Source organism: Pteropus vampyrus, unplaced genomic scaffold, assembly GCF_000151845.1.
Source record: "Pteropus vampyrus isolate Shadow unplaced genomic scaffold, Pvam_2.0 Scaffold152, whole genome shotgun sequence".
NCBI classification, from domain to species: Eukaryota; Metazoa; Chordata; class Mammalia; order Chiroptera; family Pteropodidae; genus Pteropus; species Pteropus vampyrus.
Window position 1 is genome coordinate 2,819,504 of NW_011888933.1, and position 14,084 is coordinate 2,833,587.

At 34.6% G+C, this 14,084-nt stretch overlaps 1 protein-coding gene and 2 non-coding genes across 3 annotated transcripts in view; 1 reads left to right on the forward strand and 2 right to left on the reverse strand.

Annotated features, from left to right (window-relative positions):
* INO80D (INO80 complex subunit D) overlaps window positions 1-14,084 on the forward strand; it is a 66,361-nt gene that overhangs the window by 25,819 nt on the left and 26,458 nt on the right. The window contains exons 5-6 of the mRNA XM_023536284.1: window positions 1,045-1,153; window positions 12,941-13,237. Coding sequence (XP_023392052.1) covers window positions 1,045-1,153; window positions 12,941-13,237 — 406 coding nt within the window. The remainder of the gene's footprint in view (window positions 1-1,044; window positions 1,154-12,940; window positions 13,238-14,084) is intronic.
* On the reverse strand, window positions 5,034-5,155 carry LOC111745369. Its single transcript, XR_002782613.1, has one exon. It is a non-coding gene; the product is annotated as a small nucleolar RNA SNORA25 (small nucleolar RNA).
* On the reverse strand, window positions 5,343-5,461 carry LOC111745349. Its single transcript, XR_002782610.1, has one exon. It is a non-coding gene; the product is annotated as a 5S ribosomal RNA (ribosomal RNA).

The following is a 14,084-nucleotide window of genomic DNA, read 5'->3' on the forward strand; positions in this document are numbered from 1 at the left end:
TAACTTTTAAAAAATTTCCCTATCTGGCACATATGAACTCATTTGAATTATGGAAGGAATCTGTGAGGTCCTTTTTGGTATAACTGCATCTAATGATTTTTGAGCATCAGGAAGGAAGACATAGAATACTAGTTATCAAGGTCTCTGAGTTTCATAGCGATATGAGTATATTAAAGCTATGCAGTCCCACCACTGTCATATTTTAGGCCGTGCAATGTCAATATTTATCATGACTGCTTCAAGAGATAAAACTTCTGAAAAGGTAAAGCCTTTCTGTTGGAAGCTAACAATTATCCTATTAAAAATAATAGCATTTAACAAAATCAGTAAGCATTGTTCATAGTATGTTTCTCTACTTCTCCCTCTAAACTTGTTTTTCAAAATGGAACACAAAATGTGGCAGCTCTTGTATAAAAGAATTAAAAGAAACCTAAGAAACATCAGAAATAGAACATTGCCACCCTACCCTGTCTGTAAAAAGCAGCCCCCAAGGAGTGGCCCTGCCTGGTAGAGAGAGTCCTTTTCCCCAGAGGTGTTGGGCAGGGGGGGATGGAGTGTCTTTGCCTTTGACAGTTTGCTCTAGGGCCCTTCTGTGTTGAAGTATAGAGTGACTCCACTGGCACCTTTTGACTTTTTTCTTGCCTGAACTTATTTTCTCACCTTCTTGAATATTTTTATGTTTTTTTTCTGATGTTTTAGTGTATGATGTTTTGATACTTAAGAAAATCTTTTTGCTTTTTTTTTTTTTTACTTCTAACCCTGTCTATGTTGTTTCTACTCCATTAGTGACATATCTGACAAAAAAAGTTCATCCTTGGAATATAGCCCTTTTTCTTACAATGTCGTTATTTTAGGTCTGAGTATCTATCATACATTCATTATTAATATCTTTGTTAGACAGGGATGAAGCTCATCAGGAGGCATTATTCACACTATGATGGTACTTGCTAGAAGTGTTAGGTTATGTATTTTAGGTCGCTTTTGATCTAAATTTTAAATAAAAGTAAATTTTTCTAACTCGAAATATCTTCTTATCTGTTCCAGGGTTGGACTGGTCTGAAGAAAGTGGAGAAGAACTGGAGGACTCAGAGCAGGCTTCGCCATACCAGGTTGCGTGGTCCATTCGAGAAACCCTCAGATATGAAAGACACATGTAAATCTTCTTTTTACTTTCATTCTTAAACTACCACTGTAGTAGATTTAATCCTTCGTATATATACACATACCATATATACATATATATCACATATAAATACCATCCTGTTTTTTTTTATTGGATCCAGTTTTGTTGTAAAAGAGGTTAAGTAGATTCCATTTAGGAAGAAATGTACTATATTGTTTGAGGAAAGTTACTAAATTTTCTTGGTAAATTTGTTTCTGTACCTTTCTCATTATCATTGAAGGAAATAATTGTAGTAGAATTTAGAATTTTAGACCTTAGAGATGATCTGATCCCATTTTCTCATTTTACAGAAGAGAAAATCAAGGCCCAGATGGGTCAGAGAACTTGCATGGAGGGCTGGTTGGAGCCCTCTGTCTGACCGCTCCATGTCTTCTTTGGCTCTGTCTACACAGGAGCTGGAAATAGTACTGTTTATTTCACCTTCTACAAGATCTATCCTTTTTTTAGTATTTTAATGTGCTGAATATTTCTAATGTGCTAAATGTTTTCAAGATAATCTCATTAAATGTTTTTGATATCTACCTTATCAGGAAGCTATAGATTAATTAATGCACAGCCCCTTCAATGATAGTGAGAAAGCCGGTTTTCTTTCAGTTGACTGCCTTAGCCTTTTAGGGATTCACTTGGTACAGTGTGACATTATGGAGATAGAGCCTTATCTATGGACCAAAATATCACTCACAGACTCAGCTTATTATTGTGATTTGAATAGATGTTCAGCAAGATAGAGGGGAGATCAGCTATCTGCCCCAGGCCAACTCGTAGAATTTCACAGTTTGTGAAATGGACCTATGTTATAGGGTCTGGTTTTTTAATGTACAGGCTTAAAAATGTGATTTGTTAGTACAACCAAAGGTGTTAGGCTTAGGGAACTGATTCACTAGAAGATTAATCTATAAACCAAAATGCCAATTTACAGTGAGAAATATAATTATTAAGTAGTATAAATGTTCCCTCAGAAGATATACCTGAGAAGCAAAGTATAATCAGAAGTTTATTTGGGCATGGAATTAAGAGCAAGGAGAAGTAGTTGGATTTATTAATGGCCAATGTCATTAAATTCTAATAGCCTGATGCATCTCTTTCCACCCTTGAGATTTATCTCCCATGTAGTTGTCCCTGCCTCTCCTGTCTCCTAGTTAGTACTAGAGAAGCTATACTTTTTTCTCTCTCTCTGAGATTCCATTTTATGTCATTCAAGACTGTTTCCTGACCATTAGCATATTCTTTCTGTCAGATAGAAGTGCAACTGAACTTAAGTTTTCTTACTTACAGATAATATCAATCATGCTCCTAAGGTTGATACTCATATCAGCTTAACTTGACTTGGGATATTTTAGGTTAATTTTAGAAATTTCTGTAAATGAGGTAACAAATACATGCTCAGCACAGTACCTGGTACATGGGAAATGATTGCTAAATGGTAGTTATGATTTCTATTTTTGTTTTCAAGGTGACCTGGACATCAGTATTGGGAGTATTTGCTTTATATTCTTGCAGAGTTTGCAGGATATTTCTTAAGCTGTTTTAAGCTTGTGACCATCCTTATTTTTCTTCTTCTCTGGCATTTTACTTTCTTGGCCACTTTTTCTAACTTGCTTCCTCTTTGACTTACCACAATATTCTGCTTTCTTGGTTCTTTTCCTTCAGTATATTTTTCTCCTTTTTATAAGCAGTTATCCTTATTTCTTGCCCAGCTCTCACTTTAATCTTTTCTCCTTCATTTTTATCTCTTCATTTATTTATTCACTCATTCAACATATTCTTGTTCAACTCTTATTATGGTCTAGGCATGGAGCGCTCTATTCTTTCTCTTGGATGAAACTGAGATTGAATTGGTTTACCATTCTATTTATTCTGCAACTTCACACCTGTATCTGCCACTGTGGCCTATCACAGGAACCTCTGTCCTATATTTTAAATTACTTATATATAGAACAGCTTTATTCCAGTGTCTTGTTGCAGCTGCCTGTCATTTATTGTACCTTATGCTTAAATATAATAGAAAATAACTGTAGAAGAAAGTTTGGTCTTGTTTTGGCAAAGGTCCCTTGGTTACTTAGTTTAGTTGTAGATGCGTATGCCCAAGTAGATCTCTCAGGCTTTTACTTATGTATCAGTAGCAGAAATAAGTTGGTATCTTTAAATGTGTTGTTAAGGAACAGTAATTACTGTCAATAACTGCTTACCATTTCATATTTCTAATGATGCCTTTGATAGAAAAAAGTTCTTGATATTAATGAGTACAGTTTATTAGTCTTTTCCTTTATTGTTGGTATATTTGTGACCTGCTTAAGAAATCATTGCTTACCCAGGGCCATGAAGCAATTCTCTCATATCATCTTCTAGAATCCTTATTGTTTTACTGACAATCTTTATGGGATTTATTTTTGTATAGTTTATATATGATGTGAAGTAGGGACAAGGATCATTTTTTCCATGTGTATTTTCTATGTAACCAACATTCTATTAAAAACAGTTTTTTTCCATTGCATTGGAACCCTTGACATATACGTGTATGTCTGTTTGTGCATTTTCTATTCTATTCCATTGGCCTGTTTGTCCTTGTGCCAGTACTACACTGCTAGATTCGGTTTGCTAATAATTTTTGCCTCTATGGCCATAAATGAGATTTTCTTATGAATTTTTCTTTTGTCATATTTGCTTTATTAGGTTTTGATGTCAAGCTTATGTTAGCCTTATTAAATGAGAATATTCCCTCTTTTCTGACATTAGGAATATTTTGTGTATGATTAGAATTATTTTTCTCTGAATATTAATAGAACTCAGGAGTTTTCTATGCGTGTTTAATAAGAGATTCAGTTTTAGTTAACAGAAAGAGGACTTCAGATATTCTGTTTCTCCTTGAATCAGTTTTGTAAGTAATGATTTTTTTTTTTTTAATTTTCTTTTCAATTAAGATTTTAAATGTTTTGGCCTAAATTTTTTTATTATATAATTCTTTCTTTTTGATTTGTTATCTGTGGTTATAGCCTTCATTCCTAATATTATTACTTTTGTCTTTTTATTGCCTTGATCAGTCTCACCAGAGGTTTTCTATTTTATTGGTGTTTTTAGAGAACCAGATTTGATTCTTCTCATCCATATATTTGTTTTTTATATATTTGTTTTTTATTTCATTGATTTTTGCTTCTGTGTTTATTTTATCTCCTACATTGTTTATGTTTATTCTGTTGTTGTTTTTCTAACTTCAGTAGTTAAATGTACATTTCTCTTTATCTTCTTTAGGATTTATTGGTATCTTTCATCAGTTCTGGTGTTTTTCTCAGCCATTATCTCATGAAATAATGCCTTTACCCCATTCTCTCTGTCTGTCTGTCTCTCTGTCTCTCCCCATTTCTCCTGAAAATCCATTTTGACATGTGATGCACCTTTTCATTCTGTCATCCATTTCTTTCATATTTTTTTCTTACCTTATCTCTTTGTACTGTATTCTGGGTAATTACTTTATCTTATATCTGTGTCTAATCTCCTGTTAGAGCCGTACATTGAATTTTAAACTTTAGTTATTATATATTCCATTTCTAGAACTTCTCTTTAGTTTTTGTTCACATCAACTTGCTATTTATTCGTATTCTTAAGCCTCTCTTTTATTTCTTGAAATATCTTACACATACTCATTGTATAGTCTATGTCTGATTGGTCCAGTATCTGAAATTAGCTGTCTCTTGTTTCTGCCAGCCCATACTCCAGGTGCCTTGTTTCCTTTTATGTTTGGTGAATACTTAAAAAGTATATTTTTTTGTCTAAAAAAGAGAGTAGGCAGTGGTTAAACTTGGGAGACATTTATTTACTTCCCCACATCCCCAATTATTGATACATAGCTAAATTTTATATCTCCTCGGGAAAACATAGTACTACTGAGTGACTGTTACATCCTATGGAGAACTTCAGTCATTGGTCACAGTGTTAAAAAGATCCTAGTCCCACAAGCTCTCTTTGAAATGACCTATAAAATTTCTTTTGAACATTAAAGTTCCTAAAGAAAAATTGTCTGTGAAAATTTTTTTAACTCTGAGATGAAAGTGGATTCCCCCAGAGAGGATTTATGTTTGCTTCTTTAAAGTACTTGAAACACTACCAGTCTGAGACCATTCTTTTTTTTTATTTTTTATTTTTTACTTATTTATTTTTTTTACACCTACAGCACCTGGTCTTCCTAGGTGGTCTCCCATCCAAGTACTAATCAGGCCCAACCCTGCTTAGCTTCCGAGATCAGACAGGATCGGGCGTGTTCAGGGTAGCATGGCTGTAGACCCATTCTTTTTTTAAAGTGGTAAAATATACATAATATAAAAGTTACCATTTCAAGCATTTTTTAAGTGTACATTTCAGTGGCATTAAGTACATTCACATTGTTGTGCAACCATCGCCACTATCCATCTTAAAACTTTTTCATCTTAAACGGAAACTGTACCCATTAAACAAAAACTTCCCATTCCTCCCTCTTCCCAAGCTCCTGGCAACTACCTTTATACTTTCTGTCTCTATGAATTTGACTACTCTAGATACCTCATATAAGTAGGATTATACAGTAATTGTCCTTTTCTGCATGGTTTATTTTACTTAGTATAAACATTTTCAGGATTCATTCATGTAACATGTATCTCTTGAGATGATGTAGTTTTTTTTGTCTTAATATGGTCTATAACTTTGATTTTCATACGTTGAATTCAGTTTTTATTTCTTGAATAAATCCCATTGTGGGATATAAACTTTTTTGACATCCTGCTGGATTTGGATTGTTTGTATTTTGTTGAAAACTTTGCATCCGTATTCATAAGGGATATCAGCTCGTAGTTTTCTTTCTTTGTGATGTCTTTGTTTTACTTTGGTATTGGGGTGATACTGGCCTGATAGAGTTGGGAAGTGTTTCCTTTTCCTTTTTTTTTTTTTTTTTTTTTTTGAAGAATTTGTGATTGATTAGTGGTAATTCTTTAAACATTTGGTATAATTCACCAGCGAAGCCATCAGATTAGGGGGCTTTTCTTTGTGGGAAGTTTTTGATTACTAATTCAATCTCTTTACTTGTTTAAAGATTTCTTCAGATTTTGTTTTTTTCTTGAGTGGAAGTCAGAAGCTTGTGTCTCTCTAGGAACTTGTTCATTTTATCTTTATTATCTAATTTATTGGCATACAGCTTTTATAATAGTTCCTTATAATCTTTTTTTTTATAAGACAGGTAGTAATGTACTTGCTTTCAATCCTAATTTTGGTAATTAGAGTCCTCTCTTACTGGTTAGTTGAGCTTTAAGGGTTGTCAATTTTGTTGATCATTTCGAAGAACCAGTTTTTGGTTTCATTGATTTATCTCTATTATACTTTTTCTATTCTTTTTTCATTTATTTCTTTCCTATTTATTTCTTTCTGCTTGTTTTGGGTTTAGTTTTCTCTTCCTCTAATTTCTTAAGGTGGAATGTTAGGTTGTTTATTTGGTATCTTTCTGTTTTAGAAAAAAATGTAGGAGATTATAGCTACAAATTTCTCTCCAAGCTTCATCATGAGATAAAAGAAAAGATATATTGATCTCTGTCCCTAGTTCCTGACACAGGGCTCCTAAAACCCTTGTAAATTTCTAAGTTATGAGAGTACTAGTAGCATCTCTTTTTCTTATGAGGCGACTCTACATGGGCTCCTGGGTGGCTCCTGAATGGGTGCTGGTCACCAGAAAGACCAAGCAATCATTAGAAGCTTGGAAGTTTTAGCTCCACTCCCAATCCTCCAGAAAGGGTTGAGGGGATGGAAATGGAGTTAACAATTGATCATGCCTGTGTGAGGAAGCCTCCATAAAATCCCAGCAGTGGGAGGTTTGGAGAGCTTCTGGGTTGGAGCTTCTGGGAGGGTGCCGGGAGACTGGTGTACCCCTTCCTATGAACCTTGCTTTACACATTTCTTTCATCTGGATATTCATCTGTATCCTTTAATAAACTGGTAAGTGTAAGTAAGTTTCCCTAAGTTCTGTGAGCTTCTCTAGCAAACTAATCAAACCTGAAGGAGGGGGTCATGGAAACCTCCAACGTATAGGCAAACTAGACAGAAGTTGTGGGTAATCTTGGGACCCACCACTTGTGATTGGCATCTGAAGTAGGGTGGGAGAAGTCTTGTGGGACAGAGCTGTGGGATCTGATGCTATCTCCAGATATAGGTAGTGTTAGAATTGAGTTAAATCGTGGGACACTAAGCTAGTATCACAGATAATTGCTTGGTGTGGGGTAAAACTTCCACACATTAGGTGACCAGAAATGTTTTGTGTCAGTAGTAAATGAGACTCATAGAAAAGAAACACAGTAGGGAAGAACTGGATTTTTCCCTACTCAGGAAGGAAAAATTTGAGTTTTCCTTTTATATTCGTCAATAAGTTATAGTACCTGTATCATTTTCACTTATCTCGAAGTATTTTCTATTTTCTCTTGTGATTTGTATTTTCACTCATTGATTATTTAGGAGTATGTTATTTAATTTACACATATTAATGAAGTTCTCAAATTTCCTATAGTTATTGATTTCTAATTTTCTCTGTCATCTTTAGAAACTTTGTAGGTTTAACTTTAGCTTTAATATTTAGGTCTATAACCCATCAAATTTTTGGTGTAGCGTGGTTGGGGTCGAGGTTCATTCTTTTATATAAATGGATATTTAGTTGTTCCAGTGCTATTTGTTAAAAATACCTTTCATTTTCCATTCAAATGCTTTGACACCTTTGTCAAGGATTAATCAACTAAATAAATGTGAACTTATTTCTGAACCGTTCTGTTCCATTGATTAAATTTTAGGCTACTTCGTCTCTCTTACTGTAGTTTTAAAGTAAGTTTAGAAATTTAGGAGTCCCCAACTCCTGGGCCTTGCACTGGTACTGGCCAGTGTCCTATAAGGAACCAGGCCGCATAGCAGGAGGTGAGTGGTGAGTGGATGGGTGAGCAAGGGAGGAAACAAATCTTCATCTGTATTTGCAGCCACTCCCCAGTGCTAGCATCACCCTCTCAGCTCCACCTCGGATCATTAGGCATTAGATTCTCATAGGTTGGGGACCGCTGTTCATTAGTTTGAATCCTACAACTTAGGTTTTTGGGTTTTTTTTTTTCATATTTTGACTATTCTGGGTACTTTGTATTTCCACAGAAATCTTATCATTGTCACTGTTTGCAAACTAGCCAATTATGATTTTGTTTTTTTATTATAAATCAGTTGGTGGAGAATTTATATTTTAACAAAAGTAAGTCTTCCAATCCATGAATATGGGATACTGCTCTAGTTTAGGTCTTCAGAATTTTTTTGCTTACTATTTGGAATGAAGATCATGCACATCTTTTATTATATTTATTATGAAGTATTTTGTTTTTGATGCTGTTGTAAACTGAGTTGTAAATTTATTTTTCATTTGTTTTCTGCTTATGTAGAAATAAAGTTTATTGTTAGATTGATCTTTAGCTGTTAATATATACTGCAATTTTGATACATTTACTTATTCTAGATTTTTTTTGTAAATTCTTTTGATTTTTTTTTTTTTTTTTTTTTGCAGAAAATCATGTTGTCTGTGAATACAAACTGTTTTACTTATGCCTTTTGTTGCTTTTTTGGCCTTATTGCATTGGCTAAGACTTGCGATAAAATATCAAATAGATATAGTGAAGATGGACATAATTGTCATGTTTCCTTTTTAGGGGTAAAATATCCATGAAATTTTGGTTTAAAATAATTATATATATATATATATATATATATATGGATTACATTTATTTTCAGATTTACTGATCATTTCTGTTTGTCTTTTATTGTTTTCTTATCTTTTTAAATCCATCCTTTAAACATTTCATACATAACTTTTATATTCAGTATCTTATAATTCCAACCTTTGGAGTCTTTCCTTGTAAGTCTATATCTGCCATTTATTATTTTTTCTTTTTGTCGTACAAAGTGGCTTACCTTTTCCTGTGCATGGTAATTTTAATTTTTTAGGTCCTAGACTTATCCTAGAATCTTAGGTTAAGCTACTTCATCTTGTTGGGATGAGATTTTATATCCACTGTTAGTGCTTCTATCATCATGTGCTCTGAGTACAGCCCAATTCCCCCTTTGTTCCCTGCTTCCAACTTTAGCTTCAATTTTATTTTTTTAAATGTTTATTTGCTTTTTTTTTTTTGACTAAGCAGTTTGAGAAAGATTTCCTCTACTTCCTTTGAGACCAAAAATGCATGCATAAGTACTCTTATCTTGTATGTAGGTCCCCAACCTTTTTGGCACCAGGGACCAGTGCTCCTATGAGAATCTAATGCCTGATGATCTGAGGTGGAGCTGAGGTGGTGATGCTAGTGCTGGGGAGTGGCTGCAAATATAGATGAAGCTTCACTTGCTTGCCACCGCTCACTTCCTGCTGTGCGACCTAGTTCTTAACAGTTGACCAACGGGTACTGGTCCACAGCCCCAGGGTTGGGGACCCCTGCCTTAGGGTATCTAAATTGCCATATTTCCATAAGTCTTTTATTTGTTGTTGTTGTTGTTTGTTGTTTCAATTGTTATCTCTATGTGAATAACTCCCAAATCTTTTTCTCTTGTCTGATCTTTCTTTTGAGTTTGAACTACCTATCAAATAATTCTCTTTGAATATTCTGCCAATACCCTAAATTCAGCATTTCTAAATTAAACTCATTATTTTTCTGAATATGCGTGCCTCTAATATGTGTGCCTCTTTTTGACTCCCCTATTTTTATCAGAGATGTTAGCGTTTTGCTCTTATTTTAATAAAGTAAATTAAAATGAATGTTATTTTGAGAGTTTCTTGTCATACCTTGAGGTGACAGATAAATAAACCTGAAGTCTTAGGGAATCAGGTTTGGACTTTACTGCTTATATTTGGAATTATTAGTAGCATTTTAATAATAATAATAATAATAATACCTGTACTTATATTGTGATTTCACATGTTATTTTCTTTCATTCTGTTAACTGCCTTAGGGGATAGGCAAACCAGCTGGCTTTATCTCTAATTTCTCAGATGAGGAAACTTAAGGAAACTAAAACATACTGAGAATGCAGTAGGTGCCGGGCCTTGTCAGCTGCTGGTAAATGATGAATATTGGCCTTTTTCTTCATAGTTTGCTACTTTTCCTCAACAACCAGGTTTGAAATATTAACGTCATAGTATCTTAGAAATGGGAGACATCTTGGAGATTTTCTGTTTTAGGGCTATGCCACCTATGGTCTATGGACCTTTGCCAGTCTGCAAACTTCTGATTACTGGCCCACAGCAAGATAAGTATGGAAATTATGAATAAGCATTGAAAACTTTCATAATGGTGTGGAATCCAGGTGCATCTTTCCATAGTTAACTTGAGAACCACTGAGCTAGGCTATTCCTCCTTCTAGTAATAGTCTTTTCAAATAACAATTTTAGCAAGTGATTTACCCATCTTAGCTTTACTTTCCTTTAAAGTCTTACTATTTCTCCTCTTCTTCCTTTATTAATGGCACTTCCATTCTCCTAGCTCTGCAGATTCAAAGTTATTGAGTCATTATTGACTTTCTTATCTTTCATATCCAGTTACCAAATTGAGTTAATTCTTTAATGATAATTGCCCTTATATGTCTAGTTCTTTCTATTATCTCTGTGGTCTTCTACTTTCAGTCACTCCCATGTCGTTCAGTTGTTAGTTGCTGACTCTGAAACCTGTATCTCTTCCCTAAATATGTTCCAGTTTATCGTTTCCAACGGTTTTTCCACCTTCCCTTTGATACCTCATCTGTTCTTTAAATTCCCTAGGTCTGAAATGGAATTTATTTCCTGCCCCAGATCTGCTCTTGCTCCTGTTCCCTGGTCTTTCCTGATGGAAACTGTTATGTGGTAAACTGTCCCTTTCATTTCCTTGGCCACCCGACAGAGTCAGCCTTGTACATGCCCCTTACATCTCACCCTGGTCCTGCTGCTGCCACCCTGGTGCGGCCCCTTGTTATCTCGTACCTGCAGTTGTACAATTCCTCGCTTTCTCTTCTTCCATCTCTTCCTCCGCTTATAGCTTCTGACAGTATCTTCTTTCTCATACACAGCTCTATTACTATTACTTCTTTTCTTAAAAATCTACAAGGTTCTTTATTGTATGTGGTGTTCAGGTTTAGGAAGTTTGCCTTACCCTACCTACTCCACACCTTAGCTAAGTCGAGCTACTTAGTACTGGCTGTTCCCTATCCTGTTCATCCATGTATCTTAGCTCATGTTATTTTATCCTTGTGAGGTACCCTTTGAACTTTCATAGCACTTTTTCTGTGCTTATGTCACATATTGTCGTCTACATCACATTAAAGTTATTTATAGCACTTACGGCTCTAACTGGAACTCTCAAATGAAGATCTGCTGTTGGACTTGGGGGAACAATTCAAAATAAAGATTTCTGGGCCTCATCCCATGGAAACTCTTGTTGAGTAGATCTTGTGGTAGGTCTTGGGAATCTGAAATTTTAAAAAGCTCCCAGGTATTTCTTTTGAGGTCAGCTATTTGAATCATTGGTTTGTCTGCCCCCACAGTTTTAGTTACTAATTCCATTCTCTTTTGAATTGCTTAACTTTTGGGATGCGTTTATCTTGTCTAAATTGCATTACAAACTCCTTGAAATGTTTTGTCTCTCCTCTACAGTACTTAACATAATAGACATACAGTAACTATTGAGTGTTGAATAAATGAAAAGATAGTAGTAAGATCCTTCAGTTGGTATATCGGTAGTAGAATGCATATTAAAGAGAACATATTTCTTAGGACATATGCTAAATGGAAGTTTATAGAGTAGCCTGTTAGTGGGCTATGCTGAAGGAAAAAGGAGGCATACCCCCTAAGAAGAGAAATCAAGCAATGATTTATAGAAGATTAGAAAATATATAGTTTATAGTGTCACAGTTGTGTTATATATTTGTTAAGATAGAAGAGAAATAAGTTAAAATAACATGGTTCAGTTTTTAAATCTATTGTGCATTATTCGTAACAGTAAAAAGTGAGATCATATTTGTTCAATAGAAAAGTGACCTTTCCAACCTCACCGATGGTGGACATTGCTAACTAACCACAGCACTCTCTCATTTTGAGCCTAGATGTGCCTTAAGTATCCTTTTCAATGGAGCACTCTAGCAGGGGCCACCAATCAATTAACATTAGTGTAATGACAGAAAAAATTCTGGTATATGAAATGTTGTTTAGGATATCTCCTGTAGTTTAAAAGAAAAAAAAAAATCTGTAAAATGATTGTGATCCCTACAATCAAACTTCTTTAAGTGCTTTGCAAGAAAAAAATGGTTAAAAATGGTACATCTAAAAGGACAGCTCTTTGATAATGCGCTGTTAGAATTCACTGCTCTGTTTCTGGTATGACCTACCTGTCTTTTATGAAATTATGCTGAATGTTAACTTAAAACTGCCATGTCATTTGCTCAGACTTTCTTTAAGTAAAGGTAAAGAAAATATATTGTTTCTAAGAATTCCTAGTCATTTAAAATTTAGAAGACACTAATGCATCATCTGATTATGACATGCTAACAATAACAAGGTTAAGCTTCTTAAAGCATTGGTTTGTTTCTACTGCCTTACTTATTGCTGAAACATTGTGCTTATTTTTCAGCTCTACTGGACTTCTCTTCCTCTAGTTTTGTTGTGTGCTCACATGCCACAAGTTTTAACCGTGAGCATCCAGCCACTCTACCTCCCCTGCTTTTCCTCATGTTTAATCAATTGTTCACTTCTCTCTCTGCACCTTCCAGGTCAGATGATGATGATACGGAGAGTAGGAGCGCCAGGGTGACCCAACTTTGCACTTACTTTCAGCAGAAATATAAGCACCTCTGCCGCCTGGAGCGGGCAGAATCTCGTCAAAAGAAATGCCGGCACACGTTTAGGAAAGCCTTGCTGCAGGCGGCCAGCAGAGAGCCAGAGTGTACTGGTCAGTTAATACAAGAGCTGCAGAGAGCTGCATGCAGTCGAACCAGGTTAGAGCCCTCCACAGTCCCTGTTTCTAAGACGCTTGTCTTAGTCTGTTTTCTGTCTCTTTTGAGAAGGTAGTTGAGTCAACAAGAGCAGTGGGCTTTTAAGCATGAAATATTTATGCATTGTATTTTGGTTTTGTTGCTCAGACAGAGTTCTACATGGGTGGCAAACTAATACTGCCATGAACTGACAGTAAAATTAAAGCATTACTGTAATTTTGCTAGAGTTTGTTGAGAATTTATTCAGTAAAGGACTAGAGAGTGTTACCTGTCTTTTAAAAAAATACAATGCTTAGAAATTTATGTTATTTAAAAGTAACATTTAGTTCTTTTACTTCAGAGGTAGCATTTTACATTTTTACTTACATTATTTTATAGTATTCTTTCAAATATGTTTTCTTTTAACATATACATCATCACCCATGTTGTGTTCAAAATATTTTATTGTGTTGAATTTCTTTTGAGGAAAAATTCCTCTGTTTATAGTTCCAATACTTGCTTATTATGAAAAATTTTTTAAATAATAGAAAAAAGAAGGTGGAAATCTCCATAATATCACCATTCACAAAACAGGAAGAACACTGTGAACATTTTGATCTGTTTCCTTCTAGTCTTTTTCTATGTGTGAGTATGTGAGTTGTGTGTGTATGTGAAGTCTCCAGTGAGCCATGTGTTTGTATTAAAAAGCAAAATCGAGATCATGCTATATGTATTTTTTATTTCCTACTTTTTTCCCTGTTTAACACTAAATTATGATTATTTTTTATGATATTATTTTAAATGACTTTTAATGGTTTCATAATACAGATGTCAATCCATAGACTTTTTCTGTTTTATGTATGTAATTAAGCAAAGTTGGATCTGACTGTTTATGTGTTCATTTTTTTTCCCTTAAAAATACATAGTCTAGGGCCATGCTACC